This window comes from Nannobrachium achirus (assembly GCF_963921795.1).
Source record: "Nannobrachium achirus genome assembly, chromosome: 1".
Classification (NCBI taxonomy): Eukaryota; Metazoa; Chordata; class Actinopteri; order Myctophiformes; family Myctophidae; genus Nannobrachium; species Nannobrachium achirus.
This window is the reverse complement of record NC_137810.1, coordinates 51,213,149-51,236,428: the sequence shown is the minus strand read 5'-3', so window position 1 is coordinate 51,236,428 and position 23,280 is coordinate 51,213,149. Positions and strand designations below refer to the sequence as shown.

Genomic DNA, 23,280 nt, shown 5'->3' with positions numbered 1-23,280 from the left:
CCTAGGAGTAGCGAGCTAGAAGCAATCTTCATAGCAAGGACTCTTCTGAATCTTCAGCACATCGTAAAAGCACAGCACGCTGCATCTCCGTAGTATTGCAACAATATTCACTTCAGCTGAGAGCAAAAGGTGTCTCCATATCGCCATACAGAGTCATTGCAACCCAGTTCAGTTTTCATTCAGCATGTGTCAGTGGTCTGCTGGTGGTTGGAGAAACATGGATATCCACTTGGCGTGCCTCCACGGAACAGAAAAGGGCATTCAAGAGCTCAACACTGCATCCTACTATCACCGGATGTCCGACTAATCAGCCAGCAGGCAAATTGTTCTGCAAGCCCGTTACACTCTGATCGGCTCTAAACGAGAACTAGAAATGACCCAGATGCTGAACAAAACTGAGCAGGTGTGGCAAGCATGTTGTATTGTGCTCTGCAGTTGACAACACTTTATTTTTGTTGTGCTTGGTGTCCAAATCCAAAAGAGGAAAAAAAATAAAAAACTGACATTTGTACTGCACAATCTTTAACGGATTAACTGGACTCTACTCCATCATATATCAGAGCTTGTATATTTTTTTCTTCAAATGGTTACATAATCAAAATGGAATCACTTAAATATAATTGAAAAGGTTAAGTGCAAATCACTATGATTTGCTGACACATGCTGCCAATCCTCCAGCACAGACCAACCAAATGATGAAAAAAATAAAATAAATAGAATGCAATCACACAGTTCAAGCTAACTACAATATATTAATATAGATCTTCTGATGTCATACGCTCATTAAAACAGAAAGGAAAACATAATACAGAATTCAATCACTCACTTAAGTCAAGGGTCTCAATATCCCCCTCAATTGATCCCCTCCCTACCCAACCTGCCCACTCCAATAACTGTTCATGCACCCAACATCCGTATGTTAACACGATATAAAGAGAATCTCTGGAAAATGCAGAGATCTGGAAGTTCAACCTGTTGTGAACCAAAGATAAGGGTATGTGAAAGAGAAGAAAATAAAACAAATAGGTCAATTTGACATCATTTTTAGTCTGGGGGGGGGATGATCTATGCCTAGACCTAAAAAGACCTTGCTGATGCGTGGAAGGACCCAGTCAGTTCTTTAGCTTACTAGCCTTCCCAATTGACCTTTCTCTGTCATTATGTCCTTAGCCAAGCCGTGGCAGCGCTCTTAAACAGCTTACCCCTGTGACTGTCTCGTTTTAACTACCTCACAGGGATTGTATAAAAATAAACTCACATGTTCCCCAAGTTGAGAAACCACAAAAAGGGATAAAAAAAAAGAAAAGAAAAATTAATTAAATGTCTTCCCTCCCCACAGCAACACTAATGCCCACCATATCCTTACTGCTCTCTCCCCGACTCTCTGGGAAACACACACGCACACACACACTTTCATTCACACACACAAATGCATTCAATCGTAGTCGCAGGTGGAGAGAGAGAGAAAGGGAGATGGTATTGAAGGGAGCGTCTGGACAGGGGCCGTGACTGCATCACCCCACCCCACCCATCTTAGACTACCATGAAAAAATGAAGCCATTTCATCATGTGTTTTTCATCCAAGTCGCCATTGTTCTGTATTCACACTGTGTGTCGGGAGAGACTTTATATTAAAGTGCTCAGTCCTCATAACTTCTGAATTTTCTCAGCCACCACGATGGGGTTCTCTTTGCGTATACGGGCAGCAGCAGCGCCCCGGTAGTCGTAGGGACAGTCATGTTTGTCAGAGTAGCGATGAATGGCGCAGAATAGGTTACCACAGCGACAGTCAAAACCTTAAAAAAAAAGAAAGAAAGGGGGAAAACGTGGTCAACAGTAATCAACATCCAAGACACAAATGTATTCATTCTGTCATTACACCAGAAGCCATTATATGCCAGCTACTCCCCTTTGGAAGGCGCTACAGGCCAGAACCAGTATCCCTCCTCAACCTGCCCGATTGACCCGATCCCAACACCATTAAAAAATACATTTTCAGTTTGGGATACAAAATTCATCCAATCATGAGAGAAACCTCAGGATACAGGATAAAGAAGTAAAACGGATCACAATAAATTTTAAGCTGGTAAATCTCATAAAATTTGTACCTCACCTGAATTTGTACTTTCTGTTTACTAAAGAGCTGGAGAGACTCTATTGAACAAACTATACATTAAAGATTAGTGTGAGAATATAGAGCTTTAGCATTTAAAAAAAAAAAACACTTTTTGTTATAATCAAAATATATCCCTCACAGCACCATCCAGTGGACATACTGTACTGTATCAGTTCTGAATTGTGCTTATGTCTCCCGGAAACTATATGCTCATTTACTCCTAAAGGAGTAGTTCACCCCCAAATGATTTCTATTGATTACTCACGCCATGGACACTTGAGTTCAATAATATTTTTTGTTGCATTCCTAACACAATAATTTGATTACAATAAATGTACCATAAAAAGAGAAAAAAGTCTGCAAACCAATTTTGCTGTTCCCAGTATAAGACGAAGACCTAAGGTCTGAAGAAGAGCCATCTGGCTCGAAACCAAAGTAAAAACCATATACTGGGAACAGCAAAATTGGTTTGCAGACTTTTTTCTCTTTTTATTGTTGATTACCTTTAGTCTAGCACCCAGCCTACATGGCTCTGGATGTGCATGGCCTTTATGGCTGTTTATCAGCTTATGTTTCCATACAATAAATGTACCCCATTGATTGATTCCAAACAAATTTGGATCCCCATCCCGAATCTATGGGGGTACATTACTATAATAACATTTTTATTAGGGATGGGCCGAATACAAAATTCTTGGCCGAAACCGAATACCGAATACTGGAAACATTCCGCCGAATACCGAATACCGAATACCGAATAGCCGAATAATACATGTATATAATTTATTTTGTATAATAAATGTTTGTACCATTGCTGTACCTTTGTTGTAAAGCTACCTGATTATGGCAAAACCTAACTTAAATAATAATCACCATATGGTTCCATAAAACATTTATTTCTCACTTTTGAATGCAGTAGTATCCTACAGAGATAAAAGTGCATCAGAACAAGGTGCTTAAAACTGCAGAATGATCTAGGCCTACAACAAAATACTATTGTAAACACAAGGGCTGTAACAGCCAGGCCTTCAACAACAAATGCACATACTGTATGTTGCAAAATGATCTAGGGCCCAGGGGTCCTCAAATACAAATCTTGAAGGTCCAGAAATATTTTTTTGAAACAGGTCCAGGTCCGAAAAAAAGGCGAAGGCAAAATAAGGCGGATACATTTATACAGTATGTACTGTATGTATGTGTATGTTTATTATAATCATTAGAATTGTTTATTTTAATTATTATTATTATTATTTGGAACTTTGGAAATCTCAGTTGGAACTGTTACCCCTGCTACCCGATGCTGGATAAGCGGTTGAAGATGGATGGATGGATGAATGGATAATTATTTATGCATGTAGAGTAGGCTACATTATTTACATTTATTGTGTAGCAATAAAACACTGGCTTATAGTTTAATTATTGGAAACTAAAGAGCATAAATGCAATATTAGGCTTGTCGTTCAGAATGGAAAATAAAGTGGAACTTAGCGTGAGGGGGAGAGGATTACTTGACATTCAGTTAGTTGACACACGTACTGCACAAACCAGACTGTGCTGATTGACTATGTCAAATGGCCAGTCAAATCAGGGTCAACGAGTCATAGTTATTAACCTAACACAGCCTAGGATAGCTGGCAATAATATGCGACGACACATCACATTGTTAAAGACGCATGATCACGCATCGCGAGTTTCGCGACCATTTCTCGTCTAATGCAAGCAGTTGGAGCCTTACATCGTGGATATTAATGTGTTGCTGTTGTCCTCTCCAATTGAACAGCCAAAGGTAGACGATCTCTAAGTTATTAATCCAGTGGGAGCAATGGTTTCCAAGAGGTTTTAGCAACTTTTTTAAGGCAGCGAGCGGAATGAGTGTGTGAAGAGGGGAGGGGAGGGGGGAGCAGCATGGAGAGCAGACTGCTTCGGAGGGAAGGAAAACCTTTGATCTACAAGCCCACAGCACGTTGCACCCGCGACGCTTTGTGGGCTTGCAAATTGGCGTAGGGGTGTGTCTTGTGAGCCTGTGTATGTGTTTGAGCGAATGAGCACATACACACCCACGCACACACAAACACACATCACACACAGTCAGTCCGATCGTCAGATACAACTGTGCGGAGATTTCTCAGAAATGTGCCGCGGTCCGGACGGAGGTGCGCCGCGGTCCGGACATGGACTGCGGTCCGCCTATTGAGGACCCATGGACCCCTGTCCTTCACACTATTCGGTGCTCAACTATTCGGTTTTAAAAGCTATCCAGCCGAAAACCGAAAATGCATTTTTAGCCATTTTCGGCCGAAAATTTTCGGTGCCGAATATTCGGCCTCATCCCTAATTTTTATCTTGGGACAAAAACTCAAATTATTATTGATGTTAATGTAACGGAGGTGATCCGAACCTCCCCACCCAGTTTCAAACCCGGGTCTCCCGCGTGAAAGTCCAATATCTTAACCATTACTCCAAAGGGATATCCCTATGGAATGAGGGCAGATACTAGACTTTTGAGGCTTCAGGCTGGGGCTGCGACTCTCTCCGCCACATTAAGTCTCCATGGCGTGAGTAATCAATAGAAATAAAGTCACTTTGGGGGCGAACCTTTAAGTGTCTACCTTCTACAATCTACAGGTTAAAGTTGATTGATTCTTATCATTAACAATCATTAACATCCATATTATAGTCCCTAGTTCTTTATCTCTTACACTTAGTAATCAAGCAGAGCATTTGTTATTGGTTACTGTATGGGTTTGCCCTCATGTTCTTCTTGCAGGCTTTTTAGCCATAGTCTTCTGTCCTATTTGTTACTGTAGCTGCCTGTTGCACATTATGGTTGTTTGTATAGTCTGTACAGCAGTATATATAGTGGACCAAAATAGAAAGTTTTGCTTTTTTTTAAATCCACATCGGTGATTTTGTTTGGTGACACTGTCGTTTATTTTTTAATTGCTTGCCAATTAAAGTATTCTGTCTATCTAAAGGGGGGGGGGGCATATTTGAAGTGGTCAGTCAGAACCCATATTACATAAACAGTGTATTATAGTTTGAACTTGTTTAAATGCAAAAAAAAAAGAAAAAGTATTATTATTGTCATCCACAAAAGCAGATAATTTATTATAATTTCTGCCCAGATCAGTGCACGGATCCCTATTTGTGAGGTACTGTCTGTCCTGTGGGTCATGGCTATACTGATCTGCTATTCTGCTTGGCTTCTGTGAAGTGCGGTTTGCAAATGACGGTATACCAATGTCAAATTCCTACATGCAAATATATCTGACAATTAAAGTGTTTCTGATTCTGACATTAATCAAAATAAAACAGTTCACCGGTTAAAAAGGATTACAAATGTGCATGTCGTCTACTTAAGAGAAAAGTGAAAGCTGGACTCCAGGAGACTGTTTTTTGAGGCTGGCCAGTTCAGCATTGGTGTGCAAGCCAGCAGTGCACTGTGAAATGCCTTGGACCGTGAAATGCACCACTAGCCTGCAGTATGTTGCTCTCACTACAGTGGTAGGCGGGGTGGACCACATTTGCCTAAATCATGGACTGCAAATGGTGATTTCGGAAATATGGGATGCGGGTAAGGATGGAGATTGAATATTAAAATTCTGCGGTCATATAGAAACAAGCCCCCGGGTCTTTTTGTGTTATCCTGTTAGCAAAACCTTTAACAGTACTACCTGTACCGTTAATAAGCATTATAACCACATCGGTTTGTCTACTTGCTGAATTTTCAGTATTGATAATAAAAAATAAGCATTATAACAAACCCAAATGACTGTATGCGCAGAGTCCTAGTGAGCCATGCTCACTAAGGGTGTAAACACTATCTTAGGGTGGTTTCCTAGCTACTGTATCTTAGTCTGAGAAGGTGACCTAATCCCATAAATAAGCGTTCTTCTGACAATGCATTTGCCAATGGCCCACTTTGTTGCTCTGGTACCAAAGGGCACTCTGGCAATATTATTCTATACAACAACCACACATTTCAACACTTTGCACCAAATGACCAATATGATGCAAGTAACTATGTCAAACTAGGAGGATAGGTCCCAAAGTGTCCACAGAAGTCTAATAACCTTTAAACATATACTGTAGACTTATAAAAAGGACAAGAAATTTGCATCTGAATTTAAAATAGAACGTTGAAACTGAGGAAAATAAAAATTATCTTAGCTCACAGCTTATGTGACCCATAAACCTTTGAACCTTGTCGGTAGTAAACTAGAACAAATTGCTGTGTAGAACTTCTCTTCCTCACCAGTGAGGCCCACTTTCTTCCGGCAGGTGAAACAGCGGTTCTTTTTCTTGTTTTTATCTGGGGTCTGGTCACCGTCAGAAGTCTGTGCTGCTTCTCCTACTGGCCCTGGTACAAGAGAACAAGAGAAGCTGGATGAGCTCAGTTACACCAGTCCATCCTTCGGTTGCTGAAATGGAAAACCTCAACATTTAAATGTTTTGTCTTTACTCCCCACATTTTATCCTGGGAGCCAGATTAATCTGCAAGTTCATGCTGTATTTGATCTTGTAGATGCATTTTGGGTCTGCTTCCGTCCAGCCTACTTGGCTTGGGTTGGTCTAATCAATTGTTCATCTAATTTGAGGTGGGTTTGATAGGATGAGGACTGAGAGCATTACCATAGGCTTCCAAATTAACTTGTCTTTTTTGAGCAGTGCTCTTGGAAGGAGCTAAGCTCCTACATCTGGTCCAGGCACTTGGGTCTAATGTAGCCTGTTCCGAGTCCCGTTACCGACAATCTTTGTTGCACGTCTCTCCCCATCTCTCTCCCCGTTTCCTCATAGGAGTGATCTATGGCTGTGTGTCTGGAATACATGAAATTAATGTAATATCACAACCATTCTAGGGCTAGTTTCATAGCTCTGATTGATCATAGGGCTATACAGTTATGTCCAGAGGTTTTTTAGTCTATGCCTGTTGATAATGCCCCCTGGAATTAAACAATAGTTTCCAGACTAATTCACGAATATATTGGTCTGGTGATGTCAGGGGGGTAAACGGTGATCTTTTGAGTCAGGGGGGTAAACGGTGATCTTTTGCTTTACTTTAATCCTCACCAGCACTCCTGGCCTAATCATATCCAGTATAGTATTATTGTTCTTGTTGTACCGAGTTGCTTTTAGCACAGGCTTGTGGACCTTGTCGCTGCTTGTACACAAATCTTCTTGATTCTGATTTGCAACATGGGGTAAGTTCTTCATTCAGCTCAAGGGAGATGTGGAAATCTCACAAATACAAAGGTGGACTCTGAGCCAAGTGTATGATGAAAGCAGTGTCGAGAGTTGTGGAAGCCACAGATGAGAATACAAACAAACAAACATTCTTGTATTTTTGCACGTCCTTGTTCTCAACATACATGACTGTGTGATATGTCTCTGTGCTCCTGTCTGACCTGTGTTTTTGGATGTGCCTTCCTCCTCCTCTTCCTCTGCTTCAGCCCGGTCAGAGTCTACCGCCCCTGAATCCTGGGAAATGCTCATGGCTGTCATCTGCTGTGTTACAGGACTGGGTGAACTGGGACTGAAAACACACACACACACACACACACACATTAGAAACCATGTGTTTCGTAGGCGTGAATGGCGTGAATCAAAAAAGCACCTCGGTTTAGTTTGGTTCTTGTAAAGGAAAGGAGCGCTTGTTTTCGCTGGAGATGACAGAGGCGCACCGTCTTAGGTGACCTTGAGACACCGCCGAGCACCTCCGCACAGTCCAAGTGAACACACCAAAGCGCTCCCTACCTCCGGTTCAGCCAATCACAAGCTTCCACGGGCGGGTCTTAACTGAACCGGTGGTGCTTTTTTGAAACACGCGTTTCGCAGTCAACTGGGCTGAGCAGACTTCCTGTTAGTCATTCAACATACCTGGGTGTTCTCTCTTCGGGTGGCGTTCCCACCCCCTCTGTGCAAGGCTCTGGGGTCGTGCTTTCTACAGACACAGCGGCTGCTCCTGATGGGGACCCTGCTGGTGACGTCGCAACTGTGAAGAATAGGACACAACACGCACACACACGTCCACAACTTAGGCACTAAAAATGGGTGACCTGCCACTTGCATTGAATTCATGTGCCAAATGTATTAGAACAACACACACAGGGGTGATAAAACAAAACAATATATATTTAAATAAGAAACATAAACATAACATAAAAGGGATTGTGCAGGAGAGTCATGAAAGATTTTTTAGTAAAAATCTCCCCTGTAGGTTTTGCCATTTATCCTCACAGCTTACAATGTTTGTTCACTTGAAATGACATGGTGATGCTATTCGTCAGCTATACTGGACTAGCATGATGTGCTATCATGAGTCATTGTCAACTAACAATGGAGAAATCACTCTCTTGGATTCTAATGCCAAAGTACAGGCAGCCACTGCTACCTATTTTCTCCAGACCCTTTTAGCAGATTCCAGCAACCACATTAAACGTACCTAGCCCATGTTGGGGTAATATTCCCGTTGTTCTTTCTTACCTGGCCCATACTACTCAATATAAATTTGTTTAATTTTTTAGGTCGGCCCTCTCCCATCTTCCTACCTTTCTCTCCCGGGGGGCTGGATCGCCCCCCTCCCTGTTGTCTCTGCAGGTGTTCCTTGTAGCAGACCGAGCACATGCCGTTGGTGCGGGGATTACCATAGAAACCGCATCCCATTGCGCAAAGCATTGGCACCTGCGTCTGATTGGTCTCCTGAGCCATGCTCTCTGACAAAAGGGGCAAGGGGGATGGGAGAGGATATTCCTGAAAATGGGGTTGGAAGAGTTAGTCAAAACTATTAGTGTCTATTTGGTTATATCTGGTTATTTAATTTTTCCAACTAGCTAAAAGAGCTTGGAGACTGGCATTGGAGCATGAGAGCAGTGTTGGCACTTAAAATGTGTTCCCCCGAGTAGACCTAGTGTGTAATTGTAAGGGTTATACTGGTGTCATTTAGATTTAAAGGGTTATAGTTACAGGCCTAGTTACACTGGGTGTAATTTTCAAAGGGGCCATTTTCCTCTAATGAAAACTAACAACCAAGCTTATGTCCCTGGCCACAACAATGCCAAATAGGCAGGATTCGACTTTGCCAAGGGTAAACAGAGATTTAAATATAGTCTGAAAGTAAGAACACTTGCATTCTTTCCTCCTGAATGCACTAACAATTGATTGATTGAAGACTTTATTAGAAGTTTGCATAGGAAAAGGTACAGTTTCATGACGGTACAGTTCACTGGTACAAGGTCTACTAAAAGGAGATCCATGAAAAGACTAAGCTTATTTCCACTGGAAACCATTGAAGTATCTCATATAACATTGAATGACAGACAGATAGAACACAGTACTATGCAGTAGATATGTAAAAAAAAAAAAAAAAACAAAGATAGGTAAGGTATGAACTAGATTGTTGCCATGGCAGTCCGGAACAATCACAAAAACTGGGAAGCTGGTTTAATATATGAAACAAAACACCAACAGAAAGATGGGTTGTTTGTGTGTGCTACTAAACTGTACTGTAGTTGCTGTAGATGTGCAGCAGTGCTTGCGCCGCCGCAGCAGCAGCAAGATGTTTTGATCGGCGCACCAGCAACAAAGTTCACAACAAAGAACAAAAGCAAAGAAAAGTCTGAACGCGAAAAAACAACAACAAATGGAACAAAAGGCCTCCTGATAATAAAACGGTTAGCCTGCTGGCAGAAGTAGAGCTGGATAAACAAATTAACAGATGACTGTCATCGTCACACGGACACTTTTAGTGTTGTCCGCAGCCCGAAAACAATCGATGTCCAGGGGACAGTCAGTGTCACTGTCCCCTGGCTTGTTGTTGGGCTCAATGCAAATATAATGTAGAGTACAGTACAGAATACAGGCTGATGTGTAGGCTACACTTTCGTCGCGCAACCGTAAAAATGACGTAATAGTTTAAAACTGGAAGAAAAAAAAATGTATCGGGACTGGTTTTCGGTTTAAATTACGTCATTTTTGTCCAGAGACACGTCCGTGCGATTACATTAAAAGCATGATTTTAAAACCTTAGTAGCGACGTTTAGCCCAACGGGCCAGGTCAGCTCAGCTCAGCTGGCCGACTTGTTGTGGCTGGCTGGCTGTGACACTGAAGCCACTGAAGAACAGAACCCTACAAACTACACGGCCAACACAGACAGCCCCAGAAGACAAACACACATCCTCCGAAAAACAACCGTTAACCGCCGATCGCGGTTAACGGCTGTTTTCGGTGAATAAAACCCCCTAAACCTGAACGCTTTTAAACGACAGCTAGCTACTATATAGCAGCCATTTAGCCACAGACAGCTAACACCTATCAGCTAACCCCAGAGACGGTGCGATGATGGTCTGTCTCGTCTAACGGGATTCGATCGGCCTCGATTTATTGATCCCCCCCACCCCCCAAAGTCACTCGGGACAAGAGCGATACCTGCGTGTCAAAGTACCGGGGGGCTGTCGACGACCTTCAGGTCTTCAGATTTTAACGGACAAGTTTAGCCTGTCCTCTTGTTGTGTTGTGCGCGCGGCCTCCTCCTAACCAGCGCTAGCTCCCGACATTCAGAAACACCAGCACCACAACGAGCATGACGTCACCCCAAGCAACAATTCATCATTCCATGAAATGGGACTCTGGAGGAGATCAGACTGTGGCAGTGGTGGTCCCCCAAGCACTGGGTCGGGATCCCATTTGTGGGACACATTTTTGTGGGTCCCTTTATTTATTTTTTTGTTATCTACATTTTGTTTTTAATTATTATTTCACAACATTTTCAAAATGCATTCCCAAAAAATCATTTTTTTTCCTGAATGAAAACATTTATTAAATGCCCCCCCCCCCTTCTGCTGTTCTAGTTCTGCTGTTTTTTACTAGTTTGGGTCCCGGGCAAAAGTCTCATTTCTCTTTTGGGTCCAGACCTGAAGGTTTGGGAACCACTGATCCAGTGTACATGATCATTATCACACTGACACACTGAGATGCTAAGTGCAGTCCCAATTTTATTGACATAGGACAGGTCATTGTTGTTATGAATGCTTTATAACAAACCAGTCTGCCATTTCCACCAACAAAGTAATGTGCAAACATAATAATAACCACATTAATTACAACAAAAATTAAATGCTGTGTGTTTATATATGTAAACCTGAAAAGATGAAACCATGTATAGGTAAAGCAAGTATAGTTTGCATTAGCTTTGTAAATTAAATTTCTTTTTTTGTTGCCATAAATACAAGTCTATCAAAGATGGTTTTGGTCCCATTTATAATACTTCTAGGATGATGATAAGAGCACCCGATTGAGGCATATATAACATGAGGCATATTTTGCCCAGCAGGTCCAAAGATACATTATAGATTTCTTTCTCCATCAGAATATCTTCTGAACAAATAATTTCACATTTTAGGCCCTGTTCAGACTGCAGTCAAATCCGATGTATTGGCATGACCGTTCACACTGCATTTATTTACAAGTGACCAGATCAGACTTCATTAAACAAATCGGATTCCAATCTGGATATGGCACAGATCTGATTTAGGCTGGATTTGGCTGCCAGTGTAAAATGGGGCCTGGGTTTAGGATTTACACACAGGTTTTATATTCAAATGGCAATGTGTTCAAAATATATATTTGTAAAGCCTTAGTCCACACAATTGCAAATATGCATTTATAAAGTACTCTATATATTTATATATTCATATGTAGTGCATACCAGTTGCTTGTGCATGATTGAGACATAAGCACACGCGAATGCAAACGTATCTACACAATCTCAAGTCATTAAAGCGGCACAATGGATAACGATGACATTTTTTAAAGTGATCAGCCCAGTTGTCGCGTCGAACCATGAAGATAGCAGAACAACTTTATTTGGGTTGGTCTGTCTTGACACCTGGTTGGTCCGTCTTCACAGCTGCCTGCTCCCCCTCTTCTTTCTCAGTGATCATCGGGGCAAACGGTCCCACCAGCCAGTTGAGCGGGGTGTTGTTGACCAGATACTCCATGACGCCATCCAGGGACTGTTGGACCTGAGAGCAGCAAGATATTTATTTTAAACCCAATATCTAAATCCTTACCACCATCATATAGTCATGCAGGAGGTGTCACAAATATTGAGGTGTCACTAAAGGAGTGGAAATAGAAACCGTGAGCTGGTTTGCCCTAGATTCCGAAATACATGCAAATGAGTAGATTCTCTAGGGAATGGATTTGTTTATAATGCATTTCCTGGTGTTTTCAATGAACCTGATTTTATTACAGTGGCTCTCATGGGTGATGATGATGATCCGTTTGCTAATGAAAAGGTAAAGAGGGCATTAACTCACTGTGTGTGTACAGTGTTAAGTGCTTAAATGATTCCAGCAGCACAACAAAAGTGAAGCAAACATTTCCAGCTCTGAACCGAACTGAATCAAGCGATAACCACCAACAGCCTGGTGGTGTAATTAATTAGTACCTGTGTCAGGCGTTGACGGCTCTGCTCCAGCAGGAGGGGTGTGATGGTGCTGGTGTTCCCCAGGGACGAGTGCAGTTCTTCGGCCGTCCGGCGCGCGCTGGCCAGCTGGTCCTGGACCGCTCCTGGCAGACCCTGGGCGCTGGACACCACACCAGAGCACGCTGCCCGGACCTGGTCACTGAGAGCACGCACCATGGAGAGGGCCTTCCATTCCAGCTGCTGTAGGCAGAAGATGATTCACAGAGCAACCTGAAATAGTGATGCGTCTGAAGGGGATAACCTAGTTATCATTTTAATAAAGTTGGCCTGGTTTTGGTCTTCTTCCCATACAAGGCAATGCTCATGCTGTGAGTGAGACATCTGTTGTTTTCCCCTTCAATCAGGCAAGATTCTGGTAGGAATACATTATTTACACAAAATCTGTCAAACTATTTCACTTCGTACTTCATAGCATTGGGAATCTTGGAAATGCTTTAATTGGAATACATGGACCACAGACACACACACGCACACAGAAGTGAAGTGACAGTGCCAAATATATCTTTTCATGGGAGCTCACCTCCTTCTCGTCTTTAGGACCATCCACCTCCGCCTCCACCTGTCCATCTCCAGGCTGCTTCTTCTTCCATTCTGTCCAGAGCTGGAGCAGCTGTTCCGGGGCTCCTCCGATCTGGTTACTGGCAGTGCCCAGAGATGAGCGGGCTTTCTCCAGTAGGTCCAGGGTGCTTGTAATCTGAGAGATTGCAGCATAGGAGGTGTCCCTGGCATGGCGGGCCTTGACCAGGGACTGTTCGCGGGCTCGCTCCTGTACCTTGGCAGAGAGCTTTCCCAGACGCACAAAATAGCTGGGGCTGGAGGGTGGGCTAGTGGTAGTCACCACCTCACTGGTGACAGGCTCAGCCACAGCAGCTGAAACAGAGAGAATAGAAACGTTAAACAACTGATAATCTCAACAACGGTTTTTGTTTTGGCAACTATCAGGGACGTGCTGGGCCCCTGATTCAGCCCGGGAAAAAGAGTTGTAGAGGCCCTCATTGCGCGCTATAGAGAAAGATCTCTCTCTATAGCGCTGCTGCTACTCAAAGATTTGCCATTTCAGATCATGACAAGTGACAAGCCAGTGGGCCAATTTTCGTCGCTGTCGGGTGGAAACCTTGTATGTCCAAAACCGATTTATCATTCTAAAAATGATTTAAACTAGTGAAAACAGCCGATCTACAAGCTTGTAGATCTGCTGTTTTCACTACTTTTGTGCAATGGCCTTGTATGATGAAGCAGGGCTTTGCTTTGCGAAAAAAATTATACATTTGAAACTTGGAGATACGAGGTTTCTGCCCGACAGTGACGATTTACTTTGTTGGCCGCCCAGCCCCCAAAATGAAACGAAGGCTGATATTTTATTATTTTTTTTTCCTAATGGCCGGCCTGGACTGACCGGGATGAACCGGCCGTTCAGGAGTTGTCCCGATTTTCCCAATGGCCAGCACGTCCCTGGCAACTATACATTCACAGTCTGAAGGGCACGGTCAGATTTCAATGTGAACACCTCCGTCTCTCAGTCATGATCACATGGAAGTACAGTACAGTTCAGCAGGTCTACAGTACACGGTAACATGACATCATCAGTAACAGGTGTCAAAGCTGTGAGTGCTGGAGATCGTTGTAGGTTTATGGGCCAAGTGAACAGTTGGGGTGTTACATCAAACCGTCTTCCTCAGCTATGAATAGCCTGAGCCGTTCATGTGTTCAAATAGAGTCACTGTACTACATCTTGATCACTGCTCCCTTACCCCATCATCTGGACCGGCCTATGTGATTAGGAAATATTACATACAGTACAGTCATGTCTGTTTGCCATATATTATTTGTTCTTTGAAGTGTAAGGCAAACAAAGAATCACTTAATCACATCTATTGCCAGGTATATCATTAATTAATTCAGTGGATTCTGCAGGGGTTTTTCCAGTGTTTTACCTTATTTCCGAGGCTCCTTGAACGCACTAGTCCAAATGTAATCTGATTACTTTTGCGAAGGTCGTATTTTCTTTCACCCAGAATGGAAAATTTACAACCGTGGACATCCACATAACTGAGGTTTTCATTTCCGGATGACTACAGTACATCTCCCGAAGGATTATGGGAATTTGAGTTTTTCAGTGCCAGGTGCCACAGACCGCACGCTACGGTTTAAAATAGGAAAAGTTATATCCCGAATTAAGACGTATGGGAAAAGCACTCTGCGGTCGGATTTGAAATCCTGACAGTTGGGAACGGCACTTACTGTGTTAAAAAGCATTTCTGCTTTCTTACCATGTTTTACTGTTGGAGACTAATTATTCAAATGGCGTAATCATCAACCGTTAACGTTCTCTCTACACAGCTAGTTACTGACCCAGCTCTCTCTCAGTAAGCGGAAGGTTGAGCTCGACCCAATCCTCGGAGCGACTGAGAGCCAGCCCGACACCACTGCTGACCATCTGGCCCACCCGGCTCCCCATGACGGAACTGATGCCTCCGCTGACTGCTGCCCAGGTCATCGCCATGCCACCCGCCCAGTATCCCTGCACAGCATCAGCCACAGCATCCTTGGCTCCCGTCACCGACTGGTACACCATGCCCACTGTATCTGACACCACCTGAGGGAGAAGATGAGGAACCTGAATAATAATGCTTGAACAGAGTAGATTCAGGGCTGGGGCGGTATGGATTTGTAGTCATCATGGGTAATACATCACTGTTTACTGACAGTATGGCGGCATCTCCCCAAAAAAGTCGTTTTGAATAGGGCTGTCACAATATGCCTAATCCACGATTCGATTCAGCTTTCGATTCTATGGTCACGATTCGATCCGATTCAATATAAGATATACTATTTTTTTAAACCTCCCTTTTTCAGCATTGAGAGTTATATGACTATTAATTTAGGCTATTGTCTTGATTTATAAAGAAAAACACGTTCAATAAGTCACTTTTATTTGAATAACAAATGAGAATACAAAAGGTTTAACATATACAATATAAACTTTGGGTTTTATGCGTGATTTCGATTCACTGAATCGAACGTCAATTTCGGTTCGAATCGGAATCGTGACAGCCCTAGTTTTGAATGAAAAAAGTATTCATAATAATAATTGCGGTTATGAACTCGACACCACGGTATGCATTACACAACCACAGTATGGCGGTATTGCAGTTATTGCACACCCTTCTGCATCTACAACTGTGATAAGAACTTATGGGCCATTTGAAACTAATGAGACCTAGATTGTAAAAGCGATGCAAGTGATAATGCACTTTGAGGTGTCCCGATATAGTTAAATGGGCTCTGTTATTTTGCCTTATCAATTCAGGACACCTCGGAGTGCATTGTCATTCTTATACTACAACCACATACTAAACAAAAATTCACAATTGAAAATATGAATATAAAAAACAGCAAACAAAAGATGCCTTTGCTTGGTAAACACCTTCTGTTAAAGTGTGTTTATTATTGTTGTTAAGATTACATGCAGTTTATTATACCACAAGCACTGATGTAGTTGTATTACTGTATGTTATACGTTATAGATACGTTTCAAGATGTCTGCTTGTGTGGTAGAACTGGAATATATGGCGTTCTGTCTAACCTTGTCAGCCGGCTGTTGAAGGATGGGCAGGTTTTCCTCCATCTTATCCATTCCCATCATGGCATAGTCATTCACAGCAGAAACTACAAAAAATCACACCAGTGTGAACTGAGCGTGGTGTCCATTAATTTCAAGGTGTGTGTGTGTGTGTGTGTGTGCGTGTGCGTGTGTGTGCGTGCGTGTGTGTGTGCATGCGTGCGCATGTGTGCATGCGTGCATGCATGTACTGTACATTTCAAGGCTGCTCAACAGCAGCTCTCTGGTCATCCAGTGGTATTGCAGGCCAGGCTCCAGGCTCCAGACACACAGACGCATAGACACACGCATAGCTACACACACGGTCACGCTAAGGAGACTTACCACCGCTCAAATAGAGTGTAATTAACACATTGACCGCCATTTTAACATACCTCCGTACTCCCACCTGCCATTCGTCTCCATAGACTTCCATGTAATTGGGTGTGCACGGATCATGCACACCCATGTCTAGATAATGCACCACGTGTGTCCACATTGCTCACAGCTTTCAAACAAAAAAATCCGAATGGAAATCCGTTCAGGCATTCATGAGATAACAGCCACTATGTTTAACAAAGATGGCTGCCAAAATGGCTGCCATGCTTGAAAGATGGGGTTGCTATGGGGGTTAAACATGCAATTTCGCGATTGCTATCATGCCTACTCCATTTTTGGGGGTCAAAATATTTTTTTGAAAATTTTTTTTTTTTTTTTTTTTTTTTTTTTTTTTTTTTTAAATTCTCGGGACTATCGGGCCTGGCGGGGAAAGACATTGGAATAATCTCGGGACTATCGGGCCTGGCAGGGAATGAGTTAAGAAGAAATCGAACTATTGTAATTCATGTGGCATCTTTATGTATTTACACTATTAGTAGTAGTAAAACATTGAATTCTTCTCAATCTTCTCAATGCTGTCCAATTCTTGGATTCTTTAAAAATGTCACCTCACACTTATTTTATGCTGAGACTATGGAAATAACCTAGAGTACTAACATGTAACTGTAACCACTTTAATTTGAACCTACTCTGTGGCTCCAACATGTCCATAAGGGGCTTGGACCCTGTGGTGGCAGCCGCTCCCAGGGTTCGAACCCCACTCTCCGCAGCGTCCATCACCCCCTTCAGCAAGGGAATGCTGTCCTTGGTACTACTGTAGGCGCTGGACACCACTCCACACGCTGAACTCACCAGGGGCAGGTTGCCCACCCTGGAGACAACATTCTGGGAAGAGTTCAACACCAACGTTAACAACAAGACATACAGTGTGAAGACTTGGGAGATATTTGAGACTATGGTAGTTGTCAAGGCCCACATTGAAGAGAAAGAGAAAAACATTCAGGGCCCACACAAAGCCTTCCTCAGTAACGGGTATGACATTCTGCTTACACACAATAGCTTATGCAGAATAGCTTTTCTGTATTCTGTGTGAGCTGCTGCTTTCACAGAAACAGAATAGCTTTTCAGTATTCTGTGTCAGCTAATGAGGACTTCCACCCACCGACACGTGAGCCAACTGAGATTCTGAAGGTCAAATGATTATCTTGTAATATACCAAAAGTTTTCTAAGAGGCTTAACCACTAGCCCGTTTCATACAATACTTCACTGTGCGATGGTGTTGCAGTTGCGTGGCAAAGAAATAGCCAATCTCTACAAGCTAACAATGTGATATGATGACATGGTGTGCGCTAATGCACTTGTAGATATATGCTCACATACTCCACAAACCTAGGGGAAAATAGAGAGCCAGGATGAAAGTGGTTGAGAAAACAGCACTCCTCACCTGTTGGTCTTCATTAGGCGGCTGTGTAGCTGGCGCGCCACCATTCTTCTCACTGTCTTCCATTGTGACTGTTGCTTTCAACCTAATAATGAATAAATATACTGTTACTGCTCCTAGTATTGATGACTTCTTGTGTTGTCTTTAAAGTGTACACTACAGTATATATACTGTATGTCTTGATGAATTGAATAGATAGGACCACAATGGAAACAAGCCCTCAGGGCTTTTTGTGTTATCCTTTTAGCATTATTGTATAACTGTACTTAGGGCTGTCACAATTATTACATAATCGTCTAATCGCAATTATTTGAGGTAATCGCAATTATTTTACATAATCGTTTCCATGTTGAGAAATGTTAATATAGTTACAAATACTTAGTAGTGGAAATAGCAGATCTACAAGCTCACAACGCGTCGCGACGGCTATTTCCACTATCAATGTTCTTTTTTTAAGTATAAAATTGACAAATATGTCATTTCTTTGTATATTCAAGTTATGTGCCATGATTTCCATGTGCAACTTCAAAGCCTAAAAGCCAAACAGAAATGTAATTGTCAACGACAAAAACACAATTAAATCATTAATCGCAATTATTTGAGTGACAAATAATCGTCATGTAAAATGTCATAATCGTGACAGCCCTAACTGTACTTTTAAGCAACTGTTAATAAAGTGATTCAATCAATCAATAAGCTCTGAAGTCTGAACTCTGACACGGAAAAGAGCTGTGTAAACAGACTGACAGATTCACCTCAGTTGGCATCTGTCGTCATGATGAAACGTTCTGTCCTTTGTTCTCAGGACTAATACTTCATCTGCTATGAGATTCATGCTTTGAGGAGTTTTCTGTCAGTTTGGGTTTAATATAGATGGCAACTGAACTCAACCATGTTGTTCACTTAATTTATCAAGCAGTGTGATGCAAGAGGGATGAAACCACACTGCATAAAAAGCAAGGTACTGTAGAAATATAACATGATGGATTTCTCTTTCCCATGGTTTGTTTTTATTCCTCAAGCAAAAAGTTTTGCAACAACTAGATTTGGATTGAAACACAGTGTGGCATCTTAGCTTCAATGGCGGGGCAGAATGTATGATTTATTGGTGAAAATTGAAAGCCTGCTGCTGTATAAAAAATGTACACCATGTTGTCTGAAACAACTTTCCAGACAGTTGCTGCAAAGTGTGTCGTTGTGTAGAATAAACACAACATTGACCCCGCCTGCCGCCTCAGGCGCTCTCTCATCAAGGCCTCTACCAGGGACGTGCAGAGAATGTTAGAGAGGCAGGGGACTTCACGTCTGCTATACAATTACAATACTGGTGGTTCTCAAACTAAGACAAGGTGCTATGATTTTGTCTATGATTTTTGACCACCAAGGAGACTCTCTGAGTTAAAGACTGTAAGAGGCCATTTAGAACCGCCAATAGGAATCATTATAGGGAACCGTTAAGGAATCGGACCGACTAGAGGGAATCGCTAAGGAGATGGAATCGTTAAAAAATCCTCAAGGATGCCAGCCCTAGTGGGGACGGGACAGTGGGTGAACCTTCATCAATCCTTGACCACTGCTGTCTATGCGATATCTTCCCTTTTACCAAAGGATGTTTGAGAGGCAGGGGCTGAAATGTCCAAAAAAGGGCTCTTTTGGCAAAGAATGCGAAAATAGCAGATCTACAAGCTCTCAACGTGTCGCGCTGTGACGCGTCGATGGCTTGTAGATCAGCTATTTTCGCTGTGCGGCCTACGACGTGGATTTCTAGACAGAGGACACATTCTTTCAACATAAAATGTTGCATTCAAGTTCAGGAGAGTTCGGAAAAGACAAGTCTCCTGAATGCTATAGGTATAGGACATGGAAAGGGGGGCATTTGCATTTCTTTCTCCATAGTAAAAGCATGCATTCATGGTCTGGAGTGGGCACTTTTTTTTACAGCAGGGTAAAAGGGCAGGGGCTCAAGCCCCCTTTGATGTCTATGTGTGCACGTGCCTGTCTTTTACCATCTCTACCATCTCACCACTTGTGGATGGCAAAAACCAAGGCAGCTCTACCACCCACCCTGCCCTCTTCACAGCTATCACAACACAAAGCAACGTCAATTAACATTTTTACATCTGTGACCTGATGTACAAGGTCATGGAGGCACATGACGTGTGATTGCACTGCCAAATGTGCGGAGCGTGGCCTACCAGCTGTCACCAGCTGTCTCTTCTCAAGAGAATATGCTCTCTGTTCTGAATTGCCAGGAAAGAAGAAGAGGCTGCGTGGCTTCCTAACAGCCAAAGTGTGACAGTTGTGTTGTGGGGGGATTTGCCATTAACATGTGGTAGTGGGCTATAGCAGGGGTCTTCAACGTTTTCAGGCCAAGGACCCCTTAGTTGAGAGAGAGAGATGAAGCAGGGACCCCAACAACCTTATCATAGATTCCATATAGTTTCATCGTTTGACAGCTCAATCATCAGTGTATTTCGGATTCATGTGAATTGGTGTTTTCAGATATTTAACCACTTGAACCGTCAATACTTAATAAACTTCACCTTTCTCTCTGTACTTAGACTGCTCTTTTCCCCCTCTACACCAAAGCTCTTTGCTAAAAAATAGCCGCTCTACAAGCTCATAACACCGGTGCGAGGCGTTGTGGGCTTGTAGATTGGCTATTTTGGGCTAAAGTTCTCAGAATATGGACACTAGGGTTCAAGTGGTCAATATAAGAAAGGAGAAAATCACCACCTGTAGTAACTTTGAGGACCCCCTAGGGGTCCCGGACCCCCTGTTGAAGACCCATGGGCTATAGAGATAGGCCTCATGTCCCTTGTCCAATCACTGATTACTCATTCCTTCACTTTCAAATTAAGTACACTTACACTACAGCCTCAATAACAGCTATGGACTTAAAGCTATTTCCTTTTGATCAGTTTTAATAGAGAATTCCAGATGGCACAAGCAAAGACATAAAATTGCTCAATTATAGTCTGGTCAGCAAACCATCTTGGCAGTATGAAGCTTGGTGCTTGACGCAATCTGTTTTGACTCATCAAGTGATTGCAAAAATTGCAGTAGAAGATATTTGTTAAGCAAGATGGGGTTTGTTCAGGAAGGCAATGGGTGAAAACTTCCCTTCCATCATTACAGTCCCAGAGCAAAGTCTGAGATTTTGCTCCCTGATAAATAAGTTCACGATAAAACATTAGATAAAAAATTGTTGTAGCTAGCTATATTACAGTTATATACGGAAGACTATAATACACCGCTAGATCAAGCAGTAGATCAAGCAGTCGCTTTGTGTAAAGTGACTTTGGGCACTGTATAAATCTCAGCTATTATAATAATAATTAGTATTATTATCAAAATGTCCTACACCTTGTGTTGTGACAAATTATACTAATAAAAAAGGAGCCAAAAGGGTTGTCTGGTGGGTTCCTATCACACTCTTCTAGATCCTTTCAAATTTCATCACAAAAAAAATGTCTCTTTACAAAGTCTAGGGGAGGAGAGGAGAGGAGAGGGGAGGGGAGGGGTACTGCCTCTCCCATCTGGACCAGATGATCTCTGACATGAAGGTAGTGTAACACTACTTGGCTGTCTAGCAGGTAGGGCAAAGTATCATAATGTATGTATCATCATCATATCATGTAGTGGTCCAACTTTGATTAGGTCAACTGTCAACAGATACAAATTCCATGGTAAAGTTACTAACCAGGGAAGGAAGAATGTAATTAATTAAATATAAATATGGGACCCTCCATTTACTTTAGCACTTGTCTTTACCTCTCTCACGCAAATGTATTATTCAGTACAAAACTGAATTAATTACATTCTGCAGATCAGAATGATGAATCCAACATGCTTTCAATCTGTAGTAGCCGTGTCCAATTCATGAACTTGACCCTGGCCTCATCAACATTGGGTAAAGCAGTGTTTCGCAAACTTTCACATTTCAAGGTCTCCCCTTAACTCTGACAGTGTACAAATGGAACCAAATGACGGGTTCATTTGGTTCCATTTGTACACTGTCAGAGTTACTGACTTCTGAGGGTCAATTTAGACCCCCATAAAGTGACCCACAGAGTCCCTGGAATCCACTTTGAGAACCACTGGGGTAAAGTGTAGCTCTGGTCCATCATCCTTCTATGGTAAGCGAACATCACTTCTCTCATTCCAGAACCCAACTGACAAAACATACAAAATAACCTTCAAAATCAACTTTAATGTTGTGTACAGTACAAACATGGCTTGTCATGCTAGCAGCTGTGCAAGCAGCTCCACAAACAAAAACATGAACGTAAAGTTGATGATCAGGGGGTTAGAACAGCAACAAAAAGGTTTATAATATGGGACTGACCTTTCTCTCTGATGCGGCTACTGATGTTTTCCTGTCCGGAGTGAGTGACTGTCCTCCCGTGAACCGACGAAGTAACCAGCAACTTTTAGCCGTTCTTTCAACAGAAACTATTGTGCAACTCCATTGAACACATGACATGACAGAGACAGGCGGGGTCAGCGGTGGAAAAAGGTACTCAAATGTTTTTACTTTAGTAAAAGTGTCATCAATACTGCAAGAAATATGTAGAAGTCCCCGAATTCAAAATGTAAAAGTACAAAAGTATTGGCATCAAAATGTACTTGAACTTGAATTACCAAAAGAAGAAAGTACTCATTGAGCAGAATATCCCATTTCACAAGTTCAAAATGTATATACATCTTTTGAAAATAGCAGATCTACAAGCTCACAATGCGTCGCAATGCGAATGGGAAATTGGAAATACTCAAGTAAAGTACAAATACCTCAACATTATACTTACAGTAATCAAGTAAATGTACTTGGTTAGTTACTTTCCACCACTGGGCGGGGCGGGGAGGGAGCACATGGTGGCTGGATATTCAACCAATCATATCACAGAATACAGAAGCGAAAGTAACGTCTGAAAAGATGGGAAAATGTACGCAATAATGTGATCATCATCATCATCATCATCATCGCACCAGATGTCAATCTGAATGATCGCTTCTTTATTGAGTATTTATCCACTTCACACTCACTAGTTCACTTCAACATTATTCAGGATGGCATGTTTTATGCAATTACCCAAGTGCACCCCACGAGGGCAGTATTGGCCAGTCCATTAACTCAATGTAGCTGTCTGCTGCAGCCCACACACACACACACACACACACACACACACACACACACACACACACACACACACACACACACACACACACACACACACACACACACACACACACACACACACACAGGGACACAGGGACACAGGGACAGGGGTAGGC

The 23,280-nt window shown here is 42.4% G+C and overlaps 2 protein-coding genes across 6 annotated transcripts; both read right to left on the bottom strand.

Moving 5' to 3' along the window:
• Positions 1 to 890: 890 nt before the first annotated feature.
• Positions 891 to 10,811, bottom strand: LOC308291165 (AN1-type zinc finger protein 5). Of its 5 annotated transcripts, none has more exons than XM_080733110.1 (6): positions 10,542 to 10,811; positions 8,665 to 8,866; positions 7,994 to 8,108; positions 7,522 to 7,649; positions 6,372 to 6,476; positions 891 to 1,796 (listed from the first exon to the last, which is right to left on the bottom strand). In XM_080733110.1, exons 2-6 carry the CDS (start codon positions 8,822 to 8,824, stop codon positions 1,648 to 1,650), a joined length of 657 nt encoding a protein of 218 aa, XP_080589236.1. In that variant the 5' UTR covers positions 8,825 to 8,866; positions 10,542 to 10,811; the 3' UTR covers positions 891 to 1,647. The 5 variants fall into 5 exon arrangements, with proteins under 5 accessions (XP_080589236.1, XP_080589240.1, XP_080589237.1 ...); XM_080733114.1 differs by having other exon boundaries at positions 8,665 to 8,829; XM_080733111.1 differs by having other exon boundaries at positions 10,558 to 10,811.
• A 278-nt stretch (positions 10,812 to 11,089) lies between these two features.
• plin3 (perilipin 3) lies at positions 11,090 to 22,465 on the bottom strand. The gene is made up of 8 exons (XM_080724213.1): positions 22,334 to 22,465; positions 17,989 to 18,070; positions 17,233 to 17,428; positions 16,190 to 16,272; positions 14,956 to 15,199; positions 13,124 to 13,473; positions 12,565 to 12,783; positions 11,090 to 12,136 (listed from the first exon to the last, which is right to left on the bottom strand). Exons 2-8 carry the CDS (start codon positions 18,049 to 18,051, stop codon positions 11,975 to 11,977), a joined length of 1,317 nt encoding a protein of 438 aa, XP_080580339.1. The 5' UTR covers positions 18,052 to 18,070; positions 22,334 to 22,465; the 3' UTR covers positions 11,090 to 11,974.
• Positions 22,466 to 23,280: the final 815 nt, after the last annotated feature.

Excerpts from the sequence above, each read along its gene's own strand:
- LOC308291165 (XM_080733110.1), bottom strand. The coding sequence starts at position 8,824 with ATGGCTCAGGAGACCAATCAGACGCAGGTGCCAATGCTTTGCGCAATG. Across the intron at positions 8,109-8,664 it reads CAGCCCCCCGGGAGAGAAAG|TTGCGACGTCACCAGCAGGG; the intron begins GTAGGAAGATGG and ends TATTCTTCACAG. Across the intron at positions 7,650-7,993 it reads CCCGAAGAGAGAACACCCAG|TCCCAGTTCACCCAGTCCTG; the intron begins GTATGTTGAATG and ends GTGTGTTTTCAG.
- plin3 (XM_080724213.1), bottom strand. The coding sequence starts at position 18,051 with ATGGAAGACAGTGAGAAGAATGGTGGCGCGCCAGCTACACAGCCGCCT. Across the intron at positions 12,784-13,123 it reads GTCCTAAAGACGAGAAGGAG|CAGCTGGAATGGAAGGCCCT; the intron begins GTGAGCTCCCAT and ends TTCTGCCTACAG. Across the intron at positions 12,137-12,564 it reads GCCGTCAACGCCTGACACAG|GTCCAACAGTCCCTGGATGG; the intron begins GTACTAATTAAT and ends TGCTGCTCTCAG.